The sequence below is a fragment of the Oncorhynchus mykiss genome, chromosome 14 (genome assembly GCF_057628025.1).
Source record: "Oncorhynchus mykiss isolate SJ-2025 chromosome 14, ASM5762802v1, whole genome shotgun sequence".
Classification (NCBI taxonomy): domain Eukaryota; kingdom Metazoa; phylum Chordata; class Actinopteri; order Salmoniformes; family Salmonidae; genus Oncorhynchus; species Oncorhynchus mykiss.
In genome coordinates, this window is record NC_143035.1 from 21827497 (window position 1) to 21846267 (window position 18771).

Here is an 18771-nt window from a genome sequence, read left to right on the forward strand (position 1 = left end):
TGTGTGTGTAAATGGTGATTGGCGTGCAGCAGAGAGCAGTCAGCGTAATGTGATTAATCAGTGGGATGAGTTGAGATGGGAGACCACACTAAGGGCCGTGTCATCCCAGCGGGAGGCTTTCTCTTCCCCCTCTGAATCAACCTGCATCCATATCTCCCCCGACGCCTATCCTCTCAGACATCACCACTTACCAACAACCCTCTTCACACCAAGCAACCGCTCCATTCCCCAAGTCCGCCCAGCGACACAACCAATAAGGGATATTATCGCTTCCCATGGCTGCACTTAGGACTGCATGAGGCACTGAGTGTTCAAGTGAGGGGACATTAAGGGGTGTCCGTTTCCCCCGGGCCATGTGTGCGTGTGTGTGTGGAACAGGGATGGGGAACGGCGATGGGATGGTATATGTCCGCTGTTCTGTTGACAGATTCATCTCTCCTCAACAGAAAGGCTGAATGTGGAAAAAGGTCACCGTGTTAGATTCCCGTTCCTCGGCAAAGTGGCGGTGGGGCTTGGAGCAAAGAAGAAGAAGTGCTGTGTGTCTTCACTACCTATCTGCAAGGTTATTTATCTATTTTGCTGGGTGAGAAAGGCCGACAGACTGCTTGTGTTCCAGTCAAGACAGAGAGACAGCTCACAGCACAGGGGCGACAAGACCCATACTCACTAGTGATCAATCTCACAGAGACTTTGACTGCCAAGCTTACATAGAAATGTGCTCCTTTTTAATTCACTCATCCCCCTTCTATACGCCTCCTACTTCACATTAGACAGAAAGACACAAAAGGCAAATGGGCTGCAGGACAAGAGCGATAAAAGATTGGGCAGGCGATGTCAATGCAGATTGGGCCTTTTGTGCCAAGCCGATGCATCTCTACCTCAAACCAGACGCCCCACTTGCAATTATTGCGTTCTCTCAGACAAGGAACACAGAAGCAAAGTCTAAATAGGGTGCCTCTATCTAGATCATCAATCACGGGTGGGGGAAAGGAGGGTGGAGTTGGAGAGAGTTTTGCCAAGCCATGTCCCATACCATTTATTATGAATGGAAGGTCCTTATGGTCTGGGAGAATGGGGTGGGGCTGACTGCTATTACACTGAGCCTGTCCTCCCAACAGCCTCCTCTGATACACACACATATGGCCGCATGCACACCCACACACGATAGTGCAGAGCAATTAGTGCTTTTTGAGGTTGTTTCGGTGCAATTATAAAAAAATTATCACATTTTTCGATTTAGGTTTGGATAAAACATTTTTTTTTTTTACATTAAATGCACTATGCTTTATGTGGGTTGACTGCTGTAACAACACAGAATAAAACAATTAATACATGTCCCATGATGACAGTGACTGACATTACTGCTCATCATCATTTATTCACATTACTTTACTTTAATAAAAAATGTGTTTTATTTCATTCCAAGTCATCATCTGATCTCTATAGAGCTGTTGCTTATGCTGCCTGACAAAATCCCTATTTTAGAAGTTATTCAAAGTAAATAAGGCATACTTTAATGACTGCTAAATAGAAAATATCTATCACTTGCATCGTGTATTTTCAGGCTCACGAAGCAACTTTTTGAATCCCTCTCGATCGCGCGTTCTCTCTTCTCTCAGTTTATGTTTCTGCTCCACACAGACCGGACAAGTTTAAGCGGGTGTGGAATGGATTATGGTCATTGTAGTTATTGATCATGTTTTCTGCACAAAACTTAATAGAATATTGGCCTGTTGGAAACTATAACTCTGTACTACATTGCACATTTCAGGCTTGATCTGATTTATCTCTACAGAAACTGCACACCAAGCTCACAGAATTTTTTAAAACTAAATGGAATTCAAATAGTTGAACTGACGTCAGTCAATATAACAATTTCGCTCAGCACGCACACAAATACACACACAGGGGTCAGACGGAAGGTTGGACTCACCTGGATCAGTGATTCGCTCAGCCTCTCCTCGTCCACCTCCAGCACAATGTCCCGGATCTCTTCATAAGGCAGCCGGAATGAGCCCAGGAAAATTGCTGTTGTGATAGAAATGGGAAGAGGGGAGTCATTTTCCTCCCTTTTTTTTATTAGACCGGCAGGTTCAAAAGAGAGCTTTCACCTTTCACGAGCCCAGATCAAACCTGACACTGGGAAAAGTAATACACTTTCAGCCCTTCAATGGGATTGTTTGTGTCCGTCTGACAAAAACATCCACATTTCCCAGTGACAATAGAAGCCAAGCCAGTTGAAATAACACCAATTTTGGGCACCGATTACCAGATAATGACTTGATATGTCAATCCCCTAACCTTTGGTTAAATTGCAGATTCAACATAACACAAGGACAGAAACTCAAATAAGTAATGCCCTTGTAAATTGTGGGTGAGGAGTGGTCAAGAACCTCGCTAGCCCCGCTACATCTTAGCAAGGTTCCCAGTGAGAACAGCAGCTCTGAGAGTTACATGGAATGCGAGGAAACTGCTGAATCCTAGGCAGGCATTCTCAGCAGGAGCCCCAGTCTCCAGGGTGGGCCTGGAGGAGGCCCTCAGGGGGAATTTGGACCTGATGGCTGGTAGGCTGGTACGCTGGGAGTCACCAGTGGAGGTCTGGTAATGAGTGTCTTCACAGCTGCTATAGCATGCCCACTCCATGCCAGTCCACTTCCTCTGTGTGTTCACATATTCAAAAAATGTTCATGTCCTCAACAAGCAATTCATTTAGCAGGTTCTCAAATTAAGTTTTGTATTTTCAACTGTGGGAAGTTGAACAACTTGCATGGGAGTATTTTTTAATTTTTCGATGGTGTTACATTTTAATTGGTGGAAGAGAAAATTTCAGCTCATCTGTTGCATCATCAGCTATCTGACTTGCCTTTCAACAATTTCTAAATGGCAGATGCATATACTCATTTATTTCCAGTTCCAGTCTCCCGGAGACATTTTATTTCATAATATATCTATCAACCACCACAAAAACCTTGAAGGGCTCTGAACAACGCTGAATACATTATATAAAGCTTGGCAAAGAGATCAGATTTGTATGAAGAGTGGAGGGAGGGAAAATAAAGAACCATTGAAAAAACAATAGTGAAGTCTGATCATTCTTCTTCTCTTTCGGCGTCTATAACGTTAAAGCACAGACTCAATAGAGGGAAATGAACTTGGCTCATGCCAAAACGGGTGGTAGAATTCCTTGTAGACAACCGTTGAAAACAACATCAAAAAATATGTCAGTTGTTCCATGTGTATTTAATGCTGATAGATCACTATGCACAGTATGGGTGAGGGGTGACTCAATTTCCAGCATGCCTGACCCCACTCCCCGTCCAGCGCTCAATCCATGTTTGTATGGAACAGATGGAACGACTTCGAGTAAGAACCCGCACTCCCATCTATTGTTACAGCTGGACTGTCCCCCACTGTTCCACACCCATCCCCAGGTTACATTTAGAAATAAATAGGATTTTTTACAGCACAAATCTTGAAAATGTCATTGAGGACTTAGGAGACCATTATGTTATGACAGGGAGGATGATGAGAAACCTGGAGGTAGATGGAGGTGGTTAGTGTTAGTCTGGCAGGGTGTTGAGAAACCTGGAGGTAGATGGAGGTGGTTAGTGTTAGTCTGGGAGGATGATGAGAAACCTGGAGATAGATGGAGGTGGTTAGTGTTAGTCTGGGAGGATGATGAGAAACCTGGAGGTAGATGGAGGTGGTTAGTGTTAGTCTGGGAGGGTGTTGAGAAACCTGGAGGTAGATGGAGGTGGTTAGTGTTAGTCTGGGAGGATGATAAGAAACCTGGAGGTAGATGGAGGTGGTTAGTGTTAGTCTGGGAGGATGATGAGAAACCTGGAGGTAGATGGAGGTGGTTAGTGTTAGTCTGGGAGGATGATGAGAAACCTGGAGGTAGATGGAGGTGGTTCGTGTTAGTCTGGGAGGATGATGAGAAACCTGGAGGTAGATGGAGGTGGTTAGTGTTAGTCTGGGAGGATGATGAGAAACCTGGAGGTAGATGGAGGTGGTTAGTGTTAGTCTGGGAGGATGATGAGAAACCTGGAGGTAGATGGAGGTGGTTAGTGTTAGTCTGGGAGGATGATGAGAAACCTGGAGGTAGATGGAGGTGGTTAGTGTTAGTCTGGGAGGATATGAGAAACCTGGAGGTAGATGGAGGTGGTTAGTGTTAGTCTGGGAGGATGATGAGAAACCTGGAGGTAGATGGAGGTGGTTAGTGTTAGTCTGGGAGGATGATGAGAAACCTGGAGGTGGTTAGTGTTAGTCTGGGAGGATGATGAGAAACCTGGAGGTAGATGGAGGTGGTTAGTGTTAGTCTGGGAGGATGATGAGAAACCTGGAGGTAGATGGAGGTGGTTAGTGTTAGGCAGAGACTTCTCACAGGACTTAATGGGCTTGAGTATAATTTCCCATCACAGTCATCACAGTGTCCAGTCAATGTCCAGCTAGCAAAGAGGCATCACACCACCACTATTAGTTGAGTCCCTGAAGCAGAGGCATATTCCTGAGGGGATGAGTAGGCATGTTAGTGTGTAAGTATGCAGGTGAGTCAGTCAACCACTCTAGAGTAGTCATGGTTTCCATTCCACTGTCACACACACACACCTTACACCCACTCCCGCAAGGCTCCCCGCCCCAACACCAACCGTCTATTATTTCCCCGATGTAATCATCAATATGTCAATCACAAGAGAACAGTGATGATATGAAGCAATACTTGATACCGCACTGTCAACATGACTGGAATCAGAGTCAGAGAGTAGATGGAGATGGAGGGGGCGGTGTAGTTGCTATTTGTTGCTATTTCTGGGATCTTATCTCACCCTGTTTTGACATATGAGTTTAGCCCCTACTTGTGCCACCACCCCCTCAACAGCAGCCTGGAGATTTAAAGTATATTCCATCCATGTTAACATACTTTGTTTTCAGATCCAGTAGAACCACAAACAGGGATAGACAAGGGAAGAGGTGGCGTTTATGTGACCTGCTATTTTAGCATTGAAAGCATGAATATTGCCTGGGGGGGACTGGGAGCTGTCAATGTGACAGAGGGTTCTCCTTGGTAAGGCATAAGCCATCCATCGATAACTGATAACCGGCTAAGCTACTATGAGAAAGAGGAACTGGAATCCAAACTGAATATTGCTCCAATGCACTGATACGTTAGTTAGGTCAAACAATAGAAAAACAAAGAGATATTCCGTTTGAATTCCAGGCAAGCCTTCTTCGTCATCGGATGCAGGAAGAAGTCTAGCAGGTCAGAGGTCAGAGGTGGAGAGAGAAACAGTGATGGTGTTGCTCACAGCATATGGTCCACACCTGCTGCTAGGGATAATCACAAAAGAAACGCCCGGCGTTGTCTCTTGATCCTGTTCTGTGTTGATTTTACAAATGGTATCAGAGGGGGCTGGGACTTCATCCATCTGTAGCAGTGATGACCCCCTGCACATTGCCAAGAAAGCACTTACCCACAGCTCAGGTAAAACAGTATTCCTGTTTGTAGGGTATGCAAATAGCCCTAAGAACATTAGTCATCATGAGTGCCGAACAAAACAGCTTGACCGTCCTACAGTACAACAGCCCCATGTGCTAGATGAGTTATATGACACATACTCTGTAATACGTGTTTAGAAAACAGTCCCTCCAGGATTTCGCTCCATTGTTTTTGTGATCTCTACGGGCAAAAATGCTTGATTTTGCTGCGGTAATTCTGACCAAAAAAAGGTTGTTAACGTGTGACTTGATTGAACAATTGTATGTGGTTAAATTGCAGTGATTGGTTGAAATTGCACACTTTTTGTAATGTGGAGGATGGAACAGTTTTATGTGATAACAGTGCAGTGAAGGGTCAATCCTTCCCATAATATGCGGGGAATTCTGCAATCACAGAATTGCTCCATCCTAGAGGGACTGATAAAACACATTGTGCCCTGAATGCAAAAAAATGCTAGTAGGTGTTGACTGTCCTACAGTGCAACTGCCCTATATGCGGCACATGTACTCTGAATGTAACATGCATTTGTAAAACACACTGTGCCTAATTGAGCCCAAATTTGGGTAGCATATAGCCTCAAATTACATTTTAAAAACCAGTTTTCACAATTCAATTATACCATTCCTGGGACATAGTGACATTCTTCTCAGATGGACAAGCTTGGTAAAGGGGCAATGAGTACTTACACAAATTCTGTGCCGTTTTTGCGTCCAAGATTCGCAACTCCTTCGCCTTTTTCTTGAATTGCGTCACCCTGGCGTCTGTCTCATCCACCTCCTTTTTCACTGTAGAAGGAATAGAAGGGATGCATATTCAATTCTGAGGAACAGAACTGGTGTATGGAAAGTGTAGCAATGGCCTTGACCCATAAGAAATGATTCAATGTTTGCTTAAGTTTGTTATTTTCATAATATATATTATTCTGGCTTATTTAGAAAATGTACATTCACATTATGTTATGAGCACACTAGGTGACAATACACATTGGGAGCCTTACACATATGGAGAAACAAAGACAAAGTGGTGTTTAAAAGGAGTATATGAGTGATGAAAGAGTTTTTAATACAACACAGGAACACACTCATCCAACTGGGCTCTAAAGCCAATGGAAACCAAGCTTTACACTCTAAAAAGACCCTGCCAGGTAACATCTACACCATTTAGACGCCAGCAGCTAGGCCCTCCATATTAGTTTCTCACACATTCATGTATAATACTAATGTAAGCCCTGGTCTGCTGGAGCGAGCCTGCAGCAGCAGCTTGTGTGTGTGTGTGTGTGCGTGCGTGTTGTAAGATAGTTGACAAACACAGCTCCCCTTCCCCAAGGCTCGTTCTGTCAGCCTCCCAAAGCCAGGGAGATAATTGTGTTCCCAGCGTAATCCTGGAGAGAACCACACACTGCTGCTCCACTGAGCACACAGGCAGGCACACGCCACACAGGCAGGCAACACAGGCAGGCAGGCATCACACAGGCAGGCAGGCAGCACAACAGGCAGGCAGGCAGCACAAAGGCAGGCAGGCAGTACACAGACAGGCAGGCAGCACACAGACAGGCAGGCAGCACACAGACAGGCAGGCAGCACACAAGCAGCCTACGACTCAGGAGACTGGCCCCAATCTTAATGACAGTGTGTCAGGGAGATTCCGCACGGTATAGGTGACACTATGTGTCAGCCAATCGTTCCTATTAAGTTTACCTCTACACACATAATAATTAAATAATAATAATTCTTATTTACATACACACGTACAGGTACGTATGCATACAAACTAGCAGGAAGGAATGTACAGTATACTCAGGTGGAGGCGGCAGAAGGAGAGAGGAAAACTCCTTGGTCACCCCCACCCCATCCACTCAAGATGGCTTATGGGAGTGGCAGTGCACCTCGCCGCTAATCATCACAACGCCTCTATTTATTTAAGCCCAAGGTGTGAGTCTCCCAGGAAATACCCAGAACAAACAACCAGATCCCCAGAAACTATCTGCATATTTGAAGAAACAAGAGGCAACAGCATCTCCTGAGCTGGTAGTGAGGGGAAGATGTTGCTTGAGGCACCCAACACAACCAGCCTCAGCCTCACTACCAGGCAGTTTGTCAACACAACACTTCAGGGAATGTATTGTTTATACTTTACACTGTGCTGCTGGAATAGGGAGGGTGATTCAATAATATGATTTAACCCCTCAAAGCAAGTATAGAGTCAGACCTCAGTTTTATTCTGAATTTCTAAGTGTGAATGTTGACATAGTGCTACTTTTATTTTATCACACTGTGGCAGAAATGTATTTTCTGAAAGCTCGCATTTACCTTGTAAATTATTATGTTTTTGGGGGTTATAATTCATCAAAAGTAGCAAAAGTTAAGACCTTGTCAGCTATACTCATTATTTGAACTGGTTAGCCAGCTAGCTTTTAGTTGCCTGGCTTGCTAGGTTGACATTTACTGAATGTATTTTAAGATGGATGGGTTTATTGGTGTTAAAATAGAGAAGGTATGCTATTTGAAGCAGCGGGCTGCTGTCGTCATGCAGAGGCTGTCATTTTGTGTTTATACTTCTTCATAATGACAGCAAGTCTGATATCGGACAACAATAAAATGTTCACGATGTTACTACTATTGTTTATATGATGTAAACCAGCCTTAATTCTAAAACGTCTTGTGGATAGATGCATAGGAGTGAAACAATGTTTTGAAAACCTACATACAGTAAGTGTTCAATAAGGGCCAACCTATATGTGTTCAATGAACCTCTGGGCTGAAAGAATGTATGATTGGCGGTTTAAGAAATGAATAACTGGTACATGGTTGTAGAAAACTGTAAACAAATGTTTTATAAAATTCAGACTTCCATGAGAAAAAAATGATATATATTGTGAAACTGTAATCCGAGGAGATGACTTTATGAGGCCTTTCATTTTACAGGGCTGTGAAAAGATCTTGTTTCATTGCATTTCATGGTGAATTATTTTCTGTATCCACTTTTCTCTCCGCATCATTTGGATACAGCCTATTATTCAAAACGCTCAGATTATTTGAAGTGCCCCATGACAAGTCCCCTGGCGATGACATCACGGACCCATAAGTCCCTGGGTCAAGTGCAGTGAGACGGTTGGATGAGCCTTGTTCATGGGCCAAGAGCTTCTCACGGAGACCAAGCCTCAGACAAAGTAACTAGAGGCCCAGAGAAAATAAAACATCAGGAATCACTGATCTCCCCACAGGGAGGTCTATGTTTTTTTGCAGGCAGTAAGTGGGACAACGACGGGCCATATCGGGGCCATAGACACCCCCCCCCACACACACACACCTTGTGCGAGCTGGATCTTCCACATGGGTACCTCACACTCTCTGTGGGACGCTGTTGAAACATTCGCCAGCGCCTCAGCTGTCCTCACCCTCAGCTGTCCTCTTAAAACTAACACATTGGATTTTTTTTTTACATTTAGCAAACACTCATATCCAGAGTGACTTACAGGAGAATTTCTGGAATTAAGTGCCTTGCTTAAGGGTACATCAAGAGGTGTTTCACCAAGTCAGCTCGGGGATTCAAACTAGCAACCTTTCGGTTACTGGCCTAACACTCTTAACCCCTAGGCTACCTACAGCCCCATTCCAATATGGTATTGTCCCATTGTGCGTTTCCTGTCCTGCTGGGCTCGGGTTAGAAGCAGCAGCAGTGGAATAGGTTAGAGAGAGGGATGGTGATAGCTTATATCTAGCTCAAAGATCAGCAACTTTGATGGGGGTGGGGAAACTCATGAGGGGCCGCAGTGGCTCATGGATCTGGGTACCCACATCCATACATCAACAAGTGTCTGCTAAAATGTAACTTAGTTCTATTTTTTACGTTTAGCGCGCTGCAAGTCACGCCTCTCCCATCTCCTCATTGCTTTTTAGGATCATATACCCACATGGGTGATTGAAAGATAAACTGAGGGGAACACTCCAGTCCAGTTGTTGGTGATAATGCACCTTAAAATTGGTTGCCAACTGACATATAAAGTACACAGAAGAAGTAGTCATAGTCGTAGAAGAAGACTACTACTACTGAAGGAGAGATTACTAGAAAATAACTAGGTGTCCCCTTCTATCTGTGGATTAAATGTCGGAGTAGAAAACACACGATTTTGTGCGACTCGAAATGGATCGAAATTCTACAAAGATCCAGAAAAAAAGGACCTTGTGCAAAACCTTTTTTATTTTATTAGTCCGTGGGCCAACAAAATGGGCGGGGGCTACCAGTTGCCCATCCCTGATCTAGCTGCTATCTGCTAGTATACAAGCTCACTGATTCAATTCTGCCACACGCCGCATGTTTCCTCATATCTCCATGTGTGGACTGATGGGGCCTGGAAGGGGAAATCACATACTGCCTGCCAGTTTATTCAGTGTCCAGTGTGGACAGGATAACTACATGTGGCCATTTCAAAGCAATGGGAAAACGGACCAAAAAACACTTATACTAGACATCAGCCTCGTTCCCATCCTAACCAAAAGTTTGCAAATAAATAGAGTTATGCTATTGCCAAGTAAAACCTTAACCGCTCAACCTCCCCTTGAGGCTATGGCTTGACAGTTGATAAAACCACTTGCCAGCACCAAACGTGTTTTACTGACTGCCCAGTGGCTAAGATGTAAGACTCCAACAACAAGCGCCATCCCTCTCTTAGAGCCCTTTATTTGTTAATACAATCTTCCATGAATCCATTTATGAGAGAGCAGTTTGTGGTGGGTAGAGGAAGGGGGTGAAATTGGCAGCCAGCAGGTTTGCTGGAGCTGTCGGGCACAATGAAAGCATGGGGCCCATTTCTCGTCAGGATGTATCATTCCTATGACAGGCTGTCAGGCCCGACACATGGCAATAATGCAATCTTAATCACAAATTAACAGCGAGAGGCTGTGCTAATTGTTTTCATTGGCGAACCAAAAGTAGCACTTAGCGTCTATGCGAGAGCTATCGATGAGATCAGGAGGTAGGTCCATTTGGACAAGAATGAGCAGGGTGGGAGCATGTTGTGTTCCTCAGGGCACGTGGTAAACCGAGCTAGACAGCAGCTGGGCCTCGCATAGTGAAAAGCCTTTCACTGAAACAACCAATAGTGATGGCTCGTTAAGTTTTTTTGGAGAACTCCGATCACACACAGATAAGTTACATTTGAGTAAGACATGCTGAGTACATGTAGGACACAAATAACACTAAAATATGAATGACTTCTGTAGAGCAGCATGTCGGTTAATATTCACAGCAAAAACCGTGCATTGTTTAAAGCAAGGCCAGATGGAGCATTTGGGAAAAGGAGGTTTCTGATTCATCTTGACCATGTCAGTCAGACTACAAGAATGTGTCAGTATAATATAACCAGAGAGAGTTTCCCAATGCTTTGTCGGAACGGCATATCAAGGGAGGGAAACACATAGGAGACTGGTACCGAAAAAGAGAAAGACGTTTCCAAATGACCGTTAAACAATAACACTGAAGTTATTTCGTTGCCAAGATAACCATATGCATGTTAGGCCCAGCCCAGGATAATAGTTACACTTCATTACCAGAGGAAGGGGAGTATAACATCTTATTAAGGCCAGAGGAGCCAACCATAGAATGAAGGATTTTATTGAAAAAAAATAGATAAACTACACAAGCAATATAAACTGATTTGGACAGTTTAAGATGGCTTGGCGTCTGTGTGAGCCTTGTATGTGAGTTTTGGACGGTGGTTAGCTCTGGAGAGATCCTGATAACCAGAGTTCTTCCACACTTGGCCGTTCGCTGTGTTGACTGGGCCGCAATCATTTTGCTGGTAGTCTTCCATGAGATATCTCCCTAAAGACCAGCCAGAAGGGCCCGGGGCATTAGAAAGCTAAACACTACCACATGTTAACTTCCGGAGACAGAGACTGAGACTGGTCCGACGAAGCGCAGCCACCACTAGACAACAAACCACCAGACGACAACACCGAGCGATGGGAGACCTTTTCGAAAGTAGAAACTGAAGAAAGCATTGATGACAGGTCCTGTACAGATGTATTTAAGGGCAGGCTGACGTAAAGTGGACCAGACAATGTGGAGTCTGGCTGTCCAGTAGGCAATTTATTCCCCACCGAATGTGCAATCTGCCTGCAAACATGTGTTCCGTCCTCCATCTCTCTGACTCATGCTGGGGATTGAGCCACCAGAGCTGCCAGCCCCTCTAAAGGAGATGGATTCTGAGAAGGGCAGAGCCATAGGGTTCTGCCGATGCCTGCTTCAGCTGCAGCTCACACATCTAGATGTGCAATACTCAAACATTTTAACGGAATTGGAAAAATACCGATTTATTTCCAAGGATATTGGTTCTTTGGGATGCAGCTGGTTTCTCTAAAGGGAGGCTTTGGATATACACTATATAGACACAAAAGTATGTGGACACCCCTTCAAATTTGTGAATTTGGCTATTTCACCCACACCCTTTGCTGACAGGAGTATATAATTGAGTCCACAGCCATGCAATCTTCATAGACAAACATTGGCAGTAGAATTACCTTACTGAAGAGCTCACCTTTCCAACAAGTCAGTTTGTCAAATTTCTGCCCTGCTAGAGCTGCTCCGGTTAACTGTAAGTGTTGTTATTGTGAAGTGGAAACGTCTAGGAACAACAATGGCTCAGCCGCAAAGTGGTAGGCCACACTAGCTCATAGAACAGAACTGCTGAGGAACCACAGCCTCAAGCAATGTCAGCACAATAACTGTTCGTCGGGAGCTTCATGAAATGGGTTCCCATGGCCTTGCAGCCACACACAAGCCTAAGATCACCATGCACAATGCCAAGGGTCAGCTGAAGTGGTGTAAAGTTCGCCACCATTGGACTCTGGAGCAGTGGAAACATGTTCTCTGGATCGATGAACCACGCCTCACCATCTTGGCCGTCTGACGGACAAATCTGGGTTTGGTGGATGCCAGGAGAACACTACCTGCACCAATGCGTAGTGCCAACTGTAAAGTTTGGTGGACGAGGAATAATGGTCTGGGGCTGTTTTTCATGGTTCGGGTTAGGCCCTTTAGTTCCAGTGAAGGGAAATCTTAACGCCACAGCATACAATGACATTCTAGACGATTATGTGCTTCTAACTTGTTGGCAACAGTTTGGGGAAGGCCCTTTCCTGTTTCAGCATGACAATGCCCCAGTGCACAAAGTGAGGTCCATAGAGAAATTGATTTTGAGATCAGTGTGAAAGAACTTGACTGTCCTGCACAGAGTCCTGACTTCAACCCCATCGAACACCTTCGGGATGAATTGGAAAGCTGCGAGCCAGGACTAATCGCCCAACATCAATGTCCCGACCTTACTAATGCTCTTGTGAATGAATGGAAGCAGCAGAAATGTTCAAACATCTAGTGGAAAGCCTTCCCAGAAGAGTGGCTGTTATAGCAGCAAAGGGGGGCCCAACTCCATTATAATGCTGATTAATTTGGAATTAGATGTTCAACGAGCAGGTGTCCACATACTTTTGGCCATGTAGTGTAGAACGATTGCTTGATTTTGCATCTAGCTCAGCCAACAAGGCTGTTATAGGGAATAGACAGGGATGTGTTTTGGCAGTGTAAGAGTAATAACAGACAGTGTAATTGTCTGTGTCAAGCAGTTGACATCTGCTTTTAAGCGTACATTCTCTGTTAGATGTGTAATGGAATTCAACAATAGCTAACTACATAGCCATGTAGGAAAACATTTTATGATGTTTGTGTGTACACAATGTTTTTCTGTCAAAATGAGAGATCATGTGGTCAAATCGGCTTGTTTTTCTGTGTCATTGAGAAGAGTAACAGTTATTTCCTGTTAGGTACCCAGAGTGCATCTCAAACATATGACAGAGTCATGTTCCAGGGGCTGTTACCTTTGAAGCACTGTATCTCCTTCGATGTCACCCCCAAAAACACGTGATATCCGACCCTGAAGACCAGGGTCAACGGACGAGCACGAGAACTCCCAAAATACAGAGCAGAACTTAAGGTTAGAAAACACCATTTGACCAGCGAATTCCAGCTGTGTCCAATTTCTGCCATTGATTAGGGCTAAACAGAGGTCTCTCTCTCAACCCCAAAGCCAATTTACTGTTGGGATATAAACCCTCTCTTTCCACTCCTCCCTCAATCTATGATCTCAAAAGCGTGCTCCCACTCTCAAAAAGGCAATACTTTTCTTTCACTCGGGAACCCTGAAATTGTTTCTTTTTCTTCTTTTTTTAAGGCTAGCGAACCATCATTGATCAGATAAGGCCAGTCAAGAATGAAAAAGTGCACAAATTGAATCTGAGGGCAGCATAACAAACAGTCCGGGAGCAAGATAAGTGCTTAATGTACATTCCACATTTGGAAACAGGGGAGGATTTTTGATGACGTGGTCTGGAAACTAGTGTCTGTAACAGCCGTCCATCAGACCCAATCCATTATCTGAAGCGATTTGGGCAATCAACTCCTTAGAGAAGCATCTGATTTGTTGATAAGAGATGTAGGTACTAAATACCTGTCTATCGGACTGAATAGGTATGATCCTCACTCTGAGAGCCGAGTTAGTTAAGCCATTTGGATAACATCTTCCTTGTTGCCCAGGCTTGACCTTCACACAGTGGGAACATTTCGGACAGACTGTCTCACCACTCCACAACCCAAGGTGAGGCAATTAGAACCGAGCTGCAGCTGGGGGAGAGGTTGTACTCTCATCCATGCAATCATCATCATGTCTAATGATAACAGGGAGTTGGGGAAGTGGCTGGTAATGATAATGATGGAAATCATGGTGTGTGTGTGTGTGTGTGTGTGTGTGCCTGACTGTCCACATGAGTGAACATGAGTGTTCAATTCAACTGTCCCTCTCACGCTCTCCGAAGGTCACCTGTCTTTCCCCTCAGCAGCTGGTTCTAGTCAGTCCAGGGCTAACTGAAGACGGAGATGGAGGAGGCATTGAGAGGAGAGATGAATCTCCCAGGGTGATATAATGACCCATGGCGCATTAATGGCTTCAGTATGAAGGTAAGAGGAGAGGAGTGGAGAGGCCCAGCCTTGAGTCACACAGCTGGGCCTGGAGTCACACAGTAGGGCCTGGAGACACACACCTGGGCCTAGGCCTTGAGTCACACAGCTGGGAATGGAGACACACAGCTGGGCCTGGGGAGACACAGCTGGGCCTGGAGACACACAGCTGGGTCTGGACACACACAGCTGGGCCTAGGCCTTGAGTCACAGAGCTGGGAATGGAGATGCAGAGCTGGGCCTGGAGACCCACAGCACAGTGGAATAACCACCACCTCTTCCTCCTCATGTGTGAGGGAGAGAAACTCATTCATACAGATCTCATTCATGTCCTCCATATTTAGTTATGTTCTTACTCTGACCTGAGTGTTTGACCCAAGAGATGAGAAGGAAGAAGAGGGATGGCTAACCCCTAACATAGAGGTAGACATTCTGCATTCATACTTTGCTTACCATCCATCAGAAATGGAAATGCAGTGCTGTAACCTTCCGCGTTAAAAATATTCTGAAAATGTGATGTGCGTGTTGAGGAATCCAGGAAATCTTGGCAGGATTTAACCCTGCAATGACTCATCCATCTGTGATTGCTTTCATGGATCACACTCATCCAGCAGTTTCATATAGGAGTTGCCAGAGCATTACAAATGGCATATTCCACCTGGGGGATATCTGCTGACTCCTACTGCTAATAGCTTATCTCGTAGACTGGGGATTCTGATTAGTCTTCCATGAAGGAAAGGTGCAATATTGCATTACTCACAGTGTTGCTGCAGACAATTAAAATACATTATACAGAGAATAACGGGATGGCCTTTAACACAGAACATATCCTGAGAAAACTAAGTGAAATGACTGCATGACAAGTAGAAAAAAAAGTGATTGAACTGAGCTTCAAGACGACCTCTAACATCTCTGCTGTTTCATTTAGGAGTGTTGAGACCTTGAGAACATTGTTGTTCTCTTCCTTCTCTGTCTGGGAGAGGCAGAGAGTGTGGTAAGGCCTTGCTAGTTGACCGTGAAGAGAGCTCGAGGGCAGCCTGAGGACTGGGCCTGACAGGCAATGAGCTCCAGGAACCTGTTCTCCAGTTGTGCCGGGGCAGCCCGCCATGAACCAATGCGCTTGAGTGCCCAGAGAGGCAGTTGCTGATGCTACAAACGGCTGCCTCCAGCGTCCATTAAGCGAAGGCCCTGCCTAGCTGGGTTTAAGCATTCAGCAGGAGAAACACTGAAGCCTAGGCTCATGTAACAGCTCCGGGATGAGAAGCAGAGATTTGAGGCTGGGCCTCTTCAGACAGCTGGCAGGAAAACTTATGTCCCAGTAGTCTCTATTACCTCTCCCAGCTCTACGGTACACAGGCCCAGACCCAGCCTGAGTGCTAAAGTACAGAGAGCAGGGCTAGAGAAGAGATATCTACCAGCTAGCAGAAGCAGCACCATGCTCCCCTTAACTCCCCTCTCTGTTTCCCCAACTAAGCCTTCATGGTTACACACAAACACAAGGAAACATGCAGGGATGCATGCATACAGCTCTTATTGCTGTTCCATTGTCTCCAACTCTCATTCTTTCTTTCTTGCTCTAATAAAGACCATACGTTTGCTACTGCTAGATTGTAAGGATATAATAACAATTCAAAGAACAGTCAACAGTATTTGTGTTGACACAACAATGAACATGACTGATGCTCTGTCTGACACATGATACTGGGATAAATGTTGGCAATGTACAAATATGTGAAGATAAATACACAAAGCAGAGGACTAAAGGTGAAGAGGGAATTAACGATCAATGGAAATAGTTGTTTTTCTATAATGGGGAAATAATGATTAATGGGTCAGAGACGTGAGGAACTTCGGTCCGGGATTCATAGCTACAGTTGAAGTCAGAAGTTTACATACACTTAGGTTGGAGTCATTAAAACTCGTTTTTCAACCATGATGTCAAGCAAAGAGGCACTGAGTTTGAAGGTAGGCCTTGAAATACATCCACAGGTATACCTCCAATTGACTCAAATTATGTCAATTAGCCTATCAGAAACTTCTAAAGCCATGAAATCTTCTTTTTTTTTTTTCCCCCCCAAGCTGTTTAAAAGGCACAGTCAGCCTAGTGTATGTAAACTTCTGACCCACTGGAATTGTGATACAGTGAATTATAAGTGAAATAATATGTCTGTAAAAAATTGTTGGAAAAAAGACTTGTGTCATGCACAAAGTAGATGTCCTAAACGACTTGCCAAAAATATAGTTTGTTAAAAATGTGTGGAGTGGTTGAAAAACTAGTTTTAATGACTCCAACCTAAGTGTATGTATGTAAACTTCCGACTTCAACTGTACTTCTCAGCATAACAACTATGATTTGTTCTCTGTGAATAAACCTATTTTTCTCCCCCTGATTTGCTTTGGGGTCTGTGTTATTGAAGAATAACATCAACTGCTAACAGCAACTAGTGGGACTATTTCTACTGCACTCTCACCGTTTGATATGACAACAGAGTGTGGTCTCCTTTATCTCGTTGGCAAATGCCCTACTTTGGAGTCTACTCGACAGGTCTGCCTTCTGTACATTTGTCATCTGACAGAACCTAATCTGCCCTCTCTTTCTCTCCTGGCGCCTTTTTTCCTCTTTTGTCATCTCTTGCTCAAACATTTTGGGAGATGAAGACATGATGAAAAGCGGCGAGCGACTCAGGGAGAGTGGTCCATTTGTTGTCTGTGCAAGGGTAGTTTAGAGCTTCAATTTGAGTTTGTTTGCTTCTTCTCCCGCCACCTGTGTCTTTGCCCCCATCACCTTCTGATCATGTCTTCTCTAGTGATCCCGAGGCCACACTCACATAACCCAGCCTAACTACTAAAGAAATAATGATTTCTGGGATACCGGCCTCTGCAACTGGTGTATTCTGGGCCCTAGCTGTACGGTGGCTCCTAATTGGCTCTGAAAGAATCACTTCCTTTGGCCGTGTGACTGCTTGTGTGACTACCTCCCCGCCCACCTGTTCTATCTCTCTGATAGTGAGCAGAGTAGACTTGAGTGTCTACCTGCTGGCATACCCTTTTAGTTCATATTGAGCCACTGGTGTTTTGGACTTAGGATACATATTCAGACTGTTTCTCTATTCAAAAGAACTGAGAAAAAGAGTCCAACATGAAGCATTGTCAAAGGAAGGGGAAAAAAACAGTGGGGTGCAACTCGGCTTTACAAGGTTTATGTTTTAGAAATGTGGTTGAGTATTATCCCCTTCACTTGAAGGTTAACCGATAGGTTGATCCAATTTGTCTATGAAGGTGTGAAAGGACTTAAGAAATACTTCATATGTCTGCATGGGGAAATGTCAAGGTTTGCTGAAGGATAAGGAGGGGGAAACTTTTCCATTCTGGCGGAGAGGCTCCACGCTTGTTAGCAGCAATGGGTTTATCCCGGGGAATCAACACCGTCAGGGGCAGATAGTACAGTATAATTGTAAGTCCCCAATCCTATAAAAGACAGCAGCTGCAGCTAAAATTCATGCCTTGCCACTTGGCACAAACCAATACAGATCTCCCTGGCTGACGATAAACAATTTTTGACAACCGTTGAGTGCCGAGTATATTGTGAAGCAACGCACCAGCTGGGCTGCAGTGCAAGATTGAGGCTTTAAAGGCTTTGTCTGTGTCACATCCTGATGACTATTCTTCAGACAGCCTCCCGTCTAACATGCTCCAGTGACATGTAGGTGTCAAAGCAGAAATGCCCTGATTAAATATGTACTATTCAGCATCTGGGGGGGAGAAGAGAGAGGTGTTCAGTCGTGAACTGCATTTGAATCTGATGTGTGTCTGTCGCTGTATACCTGCCTTGACTTTCTATAAGCGAACACAGTGTTATATCAGTCGTACCCAAACATACCAAATGGTTCCGTCTCTCTCGAGCTCTCATCAAAGAGGCAGTTATGTCCTCGGGGAGGGGAATGTAAGATGAGGACAAAGCAAAATCAGAGCGCGAATGAAAACATTGGGAGAGTGTGCTTGGGCCAGGAGTTGCAGTAGGAATGCGTGCTGCGGGGAAGCTTGTTGTTGTTTTAGAGGGGGCTTCATTGGCCCTGGTGTGGTGCTGTAGGGTGTGTGCTCCCTGTGCTCTGAGCTAGATCCAACGGGTCAAGGAAAAGACTTGGAAGTAGAGACAGAGAGAAAGCTCTTGGCGCTCATGGCTTATGTTACTCAGGCCATCCCTTCGAGGCCTCGCATCACAAACCCACACACTACCACAACTCCCCAGCCTTTCTCCTCTGCAT

The 18771-nt window shown here is 44.8% G+C and overlaps 1 protein-coding gene across 13 annotated transcripts in view; it reads right to left on the reverse strand.

The window, feature by feature from the left end:
* Positions 1-18771, reverse strand: part of diaph2 (diaphanous related formin 2) — a 705396-nt gene that overhangs the window by 314250 nt on the left and 372375 nt on the right. For all 13 annotated transcript variants that reach the window (XM_090198585.1, XM_090198584.1, XM_090198577.1 and 10 more), the window contains 2 exons: positions 6184-6282; positions 1934-2028 (listed from right to left, as the gene is read on the reverse strand). In XM_090198585.1, coding sequence (XP_090054711.1) covers positions 1934-2028; positions 6184-6282 — 194 coding nt within the window. The remainder of the gene's footprint in view (positions 1-1933; positions 2029-6183; positions 6283-18771) is intronic.